Source organism: Salvelinus namaycush, chromosome 41 (assembly GCF_016432855.1).
Source record: "Salvelinus namaycush isolate Seneca chromosome 41, SaNama_1.0, whole genome shotgun sequence".
Classification (NCBI taxonomy): Eukaryota; Metazoa; Chordata; class Actinopteri; order Salmoniformes; family Salmonidae; genus Salvelinus; species Salvelinus namaycush.
Window position 1 is genome coordinate 4,410,997 of NC_052347.1, and position 11,728 is coordinate 4,422,724.

General features: G+C 40.5%; 1 protein-coding gene across 1 annotated transcript; it reads right to left on the reverse strand.

The window, feature by feature from the left end:
• Positions 1 to 1,754: 1,754 nt before the first annotated feature.
• LOC120034328 lies at positions 1,755 to 11,322 on the reverse strand. The gene is made up of 4 exons (XM_038980844.1): positions 10,894 to 11,322; positions 6,594 to 6,899; positions 3,832 to 4,158; positions 1,755 to 3,530 (listed from the first exon to the last, which is right to left on the reverse strand). The coding sequence occupies exons 1-4, from the start codon at positions 11,240 to 11,242 to the stop codon at positions 3,052 to 3,054; spliced, it is 1,461 nt and encodes a 486-aa protein (XP_038836772.1). The 5' UTR covers positions 11,243 to 11,322; the 3' UTR covers positions 1,755 to 3,051.
• Between the last annotated feature and the right edge of the window lie 406 nt (positions 11,323 to 11,728).

The window sequence follows — 11,728 nt, forward strand, 5'->3', positions numbered from 1 at the left end:
GGCCAATTATATTTTCCAATAATCAGTTCAGCTCTTTTGCCAATAATGCTCTTTGGCATTAGAGACCAGTCTTAAACACTTTAAAATCATCAATTTGCACATTGGTTACAACCCTGAAGTCAAGGAGGGAAATCCTCTCTCCATACATTGTATCTTATGAAAATGTGAATACATTGCATGCAATTTCTTTAAATTGGTTACAGTTGAAGATGCGAGAGGCTGTGTACCAAACCATTTTTAAATTGTGCCCATGTAAACTTTGATGCTGGTTTGACCTGAATAAAAGACCCATATCTTTTGTAATCTATTGTCTTGTCAGATTCCGATAGAATTAGAACATATGGTCCTGATGGTTTCTGATACATAGTAATTCATCCACACTTGTCAAGGACTTACATGAGTTAAAAGCACAAGGGAGTGTAAACTAAGATGTAATCTGTGGCTACAATTAAGCAAAATATGAAAAGGTAGCGCAGGATCACAAATTCAGAACAGCGCTAGTACGACTAATTTAACAGAAAAAGTCAGTGGGCACGTGAGTACGACTACAATGGACTGGGACGTTGCCGTGGGTTTCCCGCTCTGGTGTAGAAGCCGGCCTGATGCCTTGAAAACAGAGCCACAGAAACAACCTTCCCTGAGGAAGACAAAACAAATCCAGTGGATTACGGAAGAGATGAGTATTTCTTTTCAGCGATTTGTTGTTTGAAGTGCATGTACATCAACAATAGGTTACTGGCTTCGCCATGAACATTACCATGGTCTCATAATGGTACAGAGTATTGCTTGCTATTACATTCATGCTTTGTGCTGAGTGATTAACCATTTCAGTTATTTTTCCGTTTCTAAACAACTAATTGACTAATGGTAAAATTACTTGAATTCTTTTTTTTATTTTTTACTGTGAGCTCAATGTGCACAATGCAACGTTTCTCTAAAGATAAATCATATTAAGCCTAAACTGTGCGATATAGTAGGGAGTTGCAGTTTACAACAGGCCAAAATACTACATTGTTTGGCACAGAAAACGTGGTAATTAACTACTATGACCATAATCCATTGCGTGCCTACTTGTCCCGCCTGTGTGTTTCGCTACGTTAGTGTGGGGCAGAGAGAGAAAGAGAATGTGCGATCAAGAGGGATAGAGAGCAGTTGCTTCACGAGGTATCTCTACCTGAAAATACATGATCTAAGTCATTGATAGTTGGTATTCAGCAGTCATAAAAGTATGCGTTATTTACTTTGAAGAACTACTAAAATAGTAATTGTCAGACAGCATAGGCAGCAGCTCTAGAGATTTGAGATGACTTGGAATGAAATAAAGCCTTCAAATAAAACAAATGTGATATACACAACTTAAATATTTTATTAAACTAAAGTCATGCAAATAAATGGTTAATAAGTGTTAAGCAGTATCATGTGACTTTTATTGTTTTTCTGTGTTACAGCATTCAACCCACAATGCATTTAATGTTTTTTTTTTAAACCGACCTCAAAAAGCACTTATCGCTCAGCACTACAAGCTGCAGACGCATCTACAAGAGACAAAGCACAATCAAAATGGGAAGACCCTACGATACTTAAGGAATCTGGCAGAGGTGCTTAAACAGTGTTTGCCTCCCAAGATATCTGTAGAAAAGCAAAGGGCAATCCTGCAAACACCAGGAAGTCTCAAATCTATACAACCCTGCCCCTCAACCCCCCCCCCCCCCCCACCCATCCATTAGAATGCCCCTCCCTTCAATATTTTATGTTCCAACAAAGTATTCTGGTAGGCATGGCGATATGAGCAGAAACAATATTCCTGATGTCCAATCAGATGCTCCACATGCATTTGACTCATCCGGAGGTCAAACATGACAAATAAAACAAACCAAAAAGTGTGTTTTATCAATGTGGTATTTCTCTACTTCCCATGACACTTGAAAACCCAGCCTGCACAATCAGCACGAGGGCGAGTTTCCATTCTTTCCCTCACTTTATCTTCGTAGACTTGTCAGGAATGGTCCTTCCAGGGCAGACATGGATAGGATGTAGAAAAGCCCAAGAGGGACCACTGCCACGTCAGTCACACAGCTTGTGCAAGTCATCAACTAGAGGTCTGCAGGCTTGTGATTCAGGAGTAAATTGCACGATGTTCTGAATTGTTCGGAATCTTTGGATCTTTAAAAAAAAACAAAAGGGCTACCAATGTAACAATACCTTTATCAAAATTATAATAATTGACTTTTTAAAGGAGGTATTTATGTTGAGTGAAAAAATACAAATACTGTCAAGTGAGGACTGTAAATAGTGAATTGCATGAAGGTAAAGAGAAATACCAGGTTCTTTCCACCTGCACAGAGATTCACATTCAGAGATAAGCAAAACAAAGGTATTACCTCTGCTATCGACTCCAGCAGTCCGTCTCTCTCCCCCTTTACCCTGGGCACATACGCCCTTTGAAATTGAGTCACTGCTTGTAGCACCGGGAAAAAGATGAGACAATGCTTCTGCCACTGAAAGATACAATTCTCACAAATCAGTGTAATGTTTATTGAAGTTGCCGTCCACAAAAGCCAAGATTATGGCCTCCGGTATAGCAAATAACCTTGATGTGAAATAATAAAGCACAAAGAGACCAGTTTGATATTCCAAAAATGTAGAAAGGTATATTGAGAAAAGTAAAAAGATCACTTAAAAATGTAACTTCATTGTTTGTTGTGAGCACCACTGTCCCATGCTATAGAGAATGTACAATGGCGATACATACTAACCACAACTACCAGCGAGATCCAATCCCAAACTATTAAAGTATTTACCTTGTCGCCACATGTAAGAAATCAAAATGGTGGTAACAATTAAGAAACAGCAGTCAGCAAAACTGTACCTGGAAAAAATGCCTCCGATTCCAGACTTAAGGTACTTAAAAGTCAACTCATGTATGAACTCGAGTACCGGTGACCATCCTGCTACTGATATGGCTATGTGAGATATGGACTGAAGATCGACTTTGATTCCAATTCTCCTTTTTTTTTTTGCTTCAATCTTCCAATTCCCTTTTCCACCTGCTCAAGACTTTTTCCCAGTGTGTGTTCGTAAGTGCGCCTGTAGCCGGGATGCCTGATGGAAGCGTTTCCCGCACTCGGAACAGCAGATTGCTGTCGCCAGTGCTGTGCTGATATGAGTCTGCTGGTGAGTTTTCAGGAGCGGCGCTCGGCTGAACTTCTTGCCGCATACTTTACACTCGTAACCCTTCCTGCCTTTGAGAGGCACGGTCTTCACCTTTGAGTCCAGCGTCGTTGTCCCTTTGTCTTCCTTCTCTTCGTCTTCCTCCTCCTCCTCCTGTGAAACAGCAACCTTTTTCTTGGGAGGAGATGGGCAGCTCTGGTTAGGCGATTCTGTATTTTGCCGGCGCACAGCTGCTCTGCAAGGTGAAGCGTCGGGGAGCAGGGCGATGGTTTCCATGGTGTTCTCGTCTTCCTCTAGGAGCTGAGCGGGGAGTGTGAGGAGCCGGTGAAGCATCGACGGAGACCTGAGGGACTCCTCAACTGAAACACAGACGGAGGGATAGAAAGAGACCAAAAAATTGTGAGTGAAATGAAGATTATAGGCAATAAAGGGTGACAGATTTTAATAATAGGGGAAGGAAATCCAATTGGTCCAAGAGGATGTGACAATGAAGCTACAGCCATCTTATTTTGTACAATACTCAGAGAATAAACATTAAGGAGAACAGATACCTGAATATAATACAAAATTAAGCATAAAGAGTCATGGGACTTAAGAGTAAGTGTGCACATAACTGGCCATGTCACGTAGGGATATCATTTCAGTACTTCCCATGCGCACCTGTGGCTGTGGTGCTTATGGTAGCAGTAGGGTCTTGCGGAGTGTCCAAGGTCGAGGAGAGGACCTCCATGTCCTCCAGAGGCATCCACTGGGGTTCTTGCAGGGGGCTGGTGGGGGTGGGCTCCAGGTTCTCACGGATCAGAGCGTTTAGACTGGGGAAGGAGCCCACAATCCCCAGCCCAGATCCCCCGGTCCTCTCCTCACCCCCCTTCCCTGAAGCCAGCTCTTTGATTTGCCACAGGTCGCTGCACCACTTCTGCCCAAACACCTTGTCCAGGATGGGGACCCAGTCCTGGGCTACGGACAGGACAGCCTGCTTGTCACTGTCTACACACAGAAGGAGAGAGAGAGCAACAAATCTGAGAACAAGACAAACCTGAACTGGAAAACAAATACAATTCATACAGGCTGTGGTCCAGACAGCTTTCTTGTCACGGTCTGCACAGAGGGGGAGAAAGAGACGAAACAAACTTGAACAAGACAACTGAACTGGAACGAAAGTGCAAAAGGCGTGCACGTTTGTGTTTGTACATCATTGCACCTGAAGAAGCAGTTAACAAATTTCAGTGATTATTTCCATCACTATAGAAGTCATTTCTAATGTCGTACATTTTAATATTGATCAATTTGACAAATGCTTACATTAAGAGACCCAAGGCAATATACACATAGGAAGTGTTTGTTTGCTTATACTGAACCAGCTTAATAATATCTAAGCACTATTACCAGCACAAGTATAAGACTGGACTCTTAGAGTAGAGGGAAACCTATATCTGCTGTACATGGCATGACGCCATATATACTGTAACAGATTGCAGGGGCTTAACTGGAGCAACTATTTGGCACTGACACGGTTAATAGTTAACTATAACAGGTGAGCTTCAGCTCCCATTTTGACAGCTACTAAATAGGTCAATTGACCAGTTCAACTGAGACTGGTGTTGTGTGCAAGGCATGGCTTATAACGTGGTTATGAAACACATGAACATTTTTATTTAGAAAATGGGGCCTCAGAGCTCTGGTTAGTCCATATTGACTCCTATTCAAAATGTTTTTGTGTGTTTTACAGTCTGACTTCTTGGCCACAAGCATATTTTCAGCACCAGAAATTAAGGGAACACTTAATTTGTTTCAATTTTAAGTGTTTACTCAGACATAACATGGTCATTATGTGTACTTTCTGGCAATTCAAAGAATTCAACACAATTGGTAACCAACTGGTATGTACTGGCACTTGTTTCAATGTAGAATGACTCCCAAAATAACCTTCATTATTAGGTCATTACCAATTTATCAAGTAAGCAAAAATAGCAGCTTGTAAAATAAAGCGTACCCGAGATGATTAACAATACCCATTCAACTTAATATGTTGTGTAAATCCATTCGAATTCAATCACTTTTTGACAGCATCCCTTTTAATTTAAACAAAACTTTCCACACGTGTTTGCCCGTGGACAAAGTGGTCAGAAAGTGACTTTTTGGACCTGAATGCATAAGCATTCAGGAGAGAAAGGTCCTCAAAGTTGACCCATTTTTCATACCATGAGACATCCATGTCTTCATCACTGGAAAAGATAAATGGTTGAGCTAGATAGAATTTAAAAGCCTAGAAAAACAGGGTTGTCTATTTTATAAGTTATAAAATATATATATTTTTTCTTCTTCAGATTATCATGTTGTAGCTCAGACCATAGTTTACATTATCTGAGGTTATGTTGTGCCCGCCATCAGTTGAGACACAACATGCTCTTAAATACAGGTTGGGTGTCATTTCAATCATAGAGAAATAAGTCATAGAATGGACATATTCCTTCAGATCACTGCAATTTAGCTGCTACACCATTGAAATTTAAATGGAATGTTTTACTTCTAATTAGTACCATAAAGGTGGCCACCGGTCCATCCAATGTCGAATGTCAACTTTTAAATGGTCATGTCTATTCTGTAATCTATATTTCAAATTGGTTTCCTATGGAGGATTGATAGTATAATTTAAAGCAGATATTCCCATTTCATGTCAACATTGTCAGAAGTGTGGACCTCCAACCATCTTTGTGGTACCATTCGAATGTAGAAATGTCAATTTTATTCCAGTTTAAGTACAGTTATCAGCTAAAACATGACAACCGATGGTGGGCACACTACAAAAACCTCAGATTATGTAAAATAGGGGCTAAGATACAACACGTGAATATGAAAAACCACTTTACGTGTTTTTAGATAATTGACGTTTAAGGTTAAAAAAAAAATCTCAAATTTTATTTAAAAAAATAAATTCTGGACATTTTCCAATTTATTGACAACCCTGTTTGTAGGTTTTTAAAATGAAACTCAACCGTTTATCTTTTCCAGTGATGAAGACATGGATGCCTCATGGCATTTTCTGAGCACATCTACAACAGGTAAATATGTTTGGAAGGTTTCGTTCAAATCAAAAGGGGTTCTGTCAAAAAGTGATTGAATTCAACTGGATTTACCCTGTGGCATTGCAAGTTGCAACTTGAAACCATATGAACAGGAAGTTACTGGCCTCTCATAAGTAATTTAATGTATAGGCAGAGGAGGTGCCGAGCCGTGGCCGTACTGTGGTACTTTCCATCCCTACATTTTCGATAACAAAGCATAACCTCCAGTGCTGTGGGATTTGACTGGTATCCTAGCAAACTTCCCTTTTATGTGTGTGTCACATTTGGGGCTGTAAATAAAGCATGCAGTTGATTGTCATGTTGACTAGAACATAATTTTAATGTTAAAATACAGACCATTTGTTGTCTCTGTTTGCTCCCTTTGTCCCCGGACAATTTTGACTGTGACGTTTCTGGATTCCTGCCTAGTGTCCTCTGAGCCGCTGGGAAATGCTGTGTTGTTTTCCGACCCACACCTCCTCGACACTCCACCCTTCCCGTTCTCCTGGTGAGCCACACGGCGTAACTGCTCCTCCAGAGCGCTGTGCTCCCGCTCTTTCTTGGTCATCTCCAGGAGCAGGTCATCGAAACTGGCCTCCACGATTTTGGTCAGCTCGCACACAGCAAACTCCAGCACATGCTCCATGACCATCTTTAGCTGACCTGCAGAGAAGGAAGCAGAGACAAAATAGTTATAATGAAAGACAGTAGGCTAATTCTGATAAGGAAATAGATCAGTAAATAATGGAGAGGAAAGTAGAAATAAAAACCTGTTGTGAGTTAAGAGGAAATGATTAGGCAAAGGCTGGTATGTTTGTAGATAGTGACATTTGAAAGTTGGCACCGATTAAGGTTAAAAAAAATAATAATAATGTAAATCACGTTGCGCACAATGCTCTCATTCTAGGATATTTGTTGAACAAAGTAGGCAAAAACAACCCTGTATCCTTGCAGGGAAACTGCTCTCCAAAACGACTCTTTTTACTATGTAAATGACTAGGGTTGCAATTATTTGTGTAGAGGATTTAATCAAATGACACATGTATTCTGCAATGAAATCACAAGCCACACTATTTCCAAACTTGGTTTGGGAAAAATGGCATCTCATCCATTTCAAATGTTAAGGTTTCTTTTTGGCTCAGCCATTAGAATTGGAAAAATAACAGCCATGGAGTCCTTTTGAATCCAGTTTTTTCCCCCTTTTTGGGGGAGCCCAAAACACTGAAAAAAAAATCATCCCATATTGAGTTTTACTTGGCATCCTTTGAGATCAACCACTTTTTAGTGACCAGGAATGGGTATTAACTTTCGCCTGTGCAATACAACGACTCAAAAGTTACAGATATCAGCCATGTTAAATGTCTCTTGATTAAATTGTTGTAGCACTGCCAGACTGTGAAAATCACTTGATTGATAACAACCATATGAGACCCAGAAAAGACATGTCTAGGGGACAGATTTGAGCTTTCCTTATAAATGCCAATTTCTCAATTTTTGATTGGTTGCTGTTACAAATACACCAATCAAAGACAGTTTAAATGTGAGGCAGGATTTATTGGGCACTTCATCCATGGTGGCAATGGCAATACATTTGTTATATTCAATACGAGTGAATTACTATAATTAAGTCTCCTACTTTTATAGAGCAGTAAAAATATTTAAGGGAATCCTTTATAATACCATGAGAAGGCTTCATTGCTCAGATAGCTCGGTCACATCCCCCTTTGCAATAGGTATAATTTGGGAGTGGTAAACATTCCCTTGAAGTAATCAAGGGAGTTTTCACAGATCCCATAATGGTTTTGAAGCTAAATCAAATTACCACACTTGATATTTTCAAACATATTCAATCACAGACAAAATACGCTTTCCATTGCATACACTGTAGTGCAAATATCTCCATGATGATATCTGACAAATGAGCTAGACTACTCTTTCCAAGAATTAACACCTGTGTAGTAGAAAGCCTAGGCCTAGCCGACATGCTGAATCATACAATGGCCTACACACACACACGATGACTCCCACCCTCTGTTCTTAACCACAAGTTGTAAATGTAAAACAAGTTGTGCAAAACATTTTATATATCCATCACCACACATAGGTAGCGTTAGGTCTTAGTTACAGATAAAGCTGAGAAGAAACGGAACTACTTAGTCATTGATCACGGTTTCATGCGCACAATAATAAGATTGTGGATAGTCAGATTAATAGAATAGATTGTTTAAAGATGCACTACGCAGAAATCGCTCCTCCATTTCCTGGGTGCTAAAATTCTAATAGTTAACCTAATTTCAGTTTGTGACAAAACAAGCAAACATAGTGTTGAGAATAATTGTACCATCCCAACTGCTGTGAAAGATATTTTCCATGAAGCTGGTGTACAAAACCGAAAGCAAAAGATGCTAAAACGAAACTTAAGAATGTGAATCATAGAAAATAACACACATTGAACAGATCTACCGCCTCTTAGACTTGACAGATATATAAAACTCACATTTCTATGTGAATTTGGTCGGGACACCCAAAAAGTTAAATATTGCAGCTTTAAAATGTTTACATGCTCTGAAGAATAACAATTTCACTAATAATCTTATTTACATGGACATCTGAAATCAGGCTTTTGATGGGACTTTTGATAAAACGCCATTCAAAATAAACATTCTACCACAGTGACCATGTTATTTTTGCGAAGACTATTTTGTTCTGAGGTTGGACATAACGTGTGTATGTGAAAACTATTTCTAAGATGCATACTTTCAGTTTTTCCAAACTCAATTCACTTGTGCATAAAAAGGAGGCTTGCACTACCGGTGCTGGCAAATGCGTAGACCAAATACACTGACGGAACGCCAATTAAGTTGTTTTACATGTCTTAAATATTTTAAAGATTGCTCAGAAAACCAGGTGTTTTAATCAACGTATGCTTACTTCGATTATGACCTTACCCCGATTAAGATAAGCACGGTGTTTACATTATTAATGCCATACTCAGCCTTCTGCCATAATCAGTTTCATATAAAATGATTAGTGTACATGTAAACGTACTCATTGATGTGATTTGACTAAAGTAGGAGTGGGATGGCAACTGCTTTAAAGCTGTGGTGAGCAGCAGAGCACCAAGCTGCTGCAGACAATGACAGCATAGGCGTAGTTGGTTTCTGGCAACCTTAGATCATCTACAATGCCGCTTGACAAAGCAAACAGGGTTTTACACACACGGATTTACAGAACTAGAAAAGAGAATGGATTACATGTCCAAATCCCTGAGGAAGAAAACAAATCAAGTTGGAAATCAAGTGTGAAAACGTTATGGTCTCTACAATTAACCGTTTTTGTTAAAACCTCAGGATATAAATAGTAAGTGAGCTGAGTCAGAGGGGTTGAAGCCTACTAGCCTAATTGTGATTGTTGCATTGTGAAAGTATGACATCATGCACTGTATGAGTAGCTACCTGTGTGGGTGTCTGAAGGATGAATGTTGCTGCCAGGTTTAATTTACCTACAACATCAAAATGGCCTCCCTGGCCGTCACAACTTAAATATCCTAATAAGTGGCGAGATACAGCTCCAGCCTCAGCTTTGTCCAAAATGTGCAAATTGAGTTGAAGGTCTGCCAATGGCCTCAGCATTTTGGTGTCTCCTCCACCCGCCATTTAATATCTCACACCCCTCCTCTCCCTAAATGTATCCCCTCTGAGAACTGAGTGGGTGTGGTTTGCGCTTGTGACTGTCATTGGAGAATTATTGGGGGGGGGGGAAAGGCATCCTATCCTTTGCTGCCACTGCTAAGTAAAGGCTCAACAACAATAACGTCATTGCTTTACCAACCACTGATAGTCCTCTCATCCCAACCCATCTTCAATTACAGAGAAGAATGTAGGAAGGGATGCATGTTGCAGTAGTCAATAAGTAGGCCTATCATTTTCACTGATAGGAAAAATGAATGGGGATGGATGTGCAGCCTTTCAGTGAACCGTTTGCTTGACACAACCAGTGACAAGGTTGGTGATGTTGTCACTAGTTCTCAACCTACAACGTGTACATTGTAACAATCTCAATGGCAACAATGTCACCGCAGATGACAAATTGGCCTCGACACATAATTCTTGTTAAGTGTACACCTCGAGACAAGAGCCCATTGTAAGCGTTCACAAGGACACATGCCCGAGTCAAATAAAACCCAAGTGAAACAAAGAAACCAAGGTAATAGAACCACATTGAAAACGACCGTTTTTCATATCCTGAAGATTTTACCACACATGTCATTGATTCTCAGCGTGCTGCAGGCTACTACTGCACGTCATATTTACATATCAACTCTGGTTATTATTATCAAGCTTTTTCCGCTCTATGCGGATGCCTATACCAGGATGCTGTGCTTTGTCCTGTTGTTGTTGATTTCGCCACTATATGTAAAAGGAGTGTGTGGATACGTTGTGCCACAGAAACATAAACAAACAGTCGTCGGTCAAACAGACTGTAGGGCCACAGAATGGAGTTATTGCCTTGTTTCAAATGTATAAACCGCTAGGTTCCTTGGGAGTAAACTTGCCTAACTAGCAACCTTACCTAACTAGCAACCTTACCTAACTAGCAACCTTACCTAACTAGCAACCTTACCTAACTAGCAACCTTACCTAACTAGCAACCTTACCCACTACTCGTCCTTTTTGATCCAGTCTTTGAGTGTTTGCGTGCACGCCGCGCTCTGTGCTGTGGCTGGGGGTGTGTGTCTCCGGCTTTGTTCGATCGGTGGCGGCGTTGTCCTCCATGCCACCGTTGAACGCGGCTCCATTTTCTACCCCATTACATTCAAACTCCAGTGATTGAAGCTTTAACTTAAGTCGTTGGTTTTCTTGTTCTTTGACGGCCGTTTTCATTAACACAGAATTCAAGCTTGACCCAACAGTCTTGGTTATTTCCTGGACTGCGAGTTGCACTACTTGCTCTAGTGCAGATTCCAGCTGACCTTGAAAAAACGAAATGTATACGGCGCCGTTCATGATTTCGTCCGTTTTGGTGGAAGACCTCTTTCATTCTTTCCCCCACATCCCCAAAATATAAAATAGAAGTCAGCGCACAACTGATTCACACAGAGAACTAGCTACCTCTATCAACGCATCATGTGTGTACACCCCTTGGATGCTACCGTAGTATCACTAGTGCAAACGCAATGCGTTTCCCGTATCTCATTCATGACAATTGTGTTTCCAGTCCGGAGAGGGTATAGGGACACGCCTGCTGCCCACATTTATGTCGTAGGATATGTCGTGCACCTGGGAGCGCAGTGTGGAGACGAATCGACTCGGTTAAGTCAGTCGTCCTGATAAACCCTTTTCAGCTAGTTTATGCTGACTAGCATACAACTATACTGAACAAAAATATAAACGCAACATGTAAGTGTTAGTGCCATGTTTCATGAGCTGAAATAAAACATCACAGAAATGTTCCATATGCACAAAAAGCTTATTTTTCTCAAATATTGTGCA

What these genes read in the sequence shown, in the direction of transcription:
- LOC120034328 (XM_038980844.1), bottom strand. Translation starts at nt 11,242, where the DNA reads ATGAACGGCGCCGTATACATTTCGTTTTTTCAAGGTCAGCTGGAATCT. An exon ending in TCAAAAAGGACGAGTAGTGG is followed by an intron (nt 6,900 to 10,893) that starts GTAAGGTTGCTA and finishes CCTTCTCTGCAG; the next exon opens with GTCAGCTAAAGATGGTCATG. An exon ending in CATAAGCACCACAGCCACAG is followed by an intron (nt 3,531 to 3,831) that starts GTGCGCATGGGA and finishes TCTGTGTTTCAG; the next exon opens with TTGAGGAGTCCCTCAGGTCT.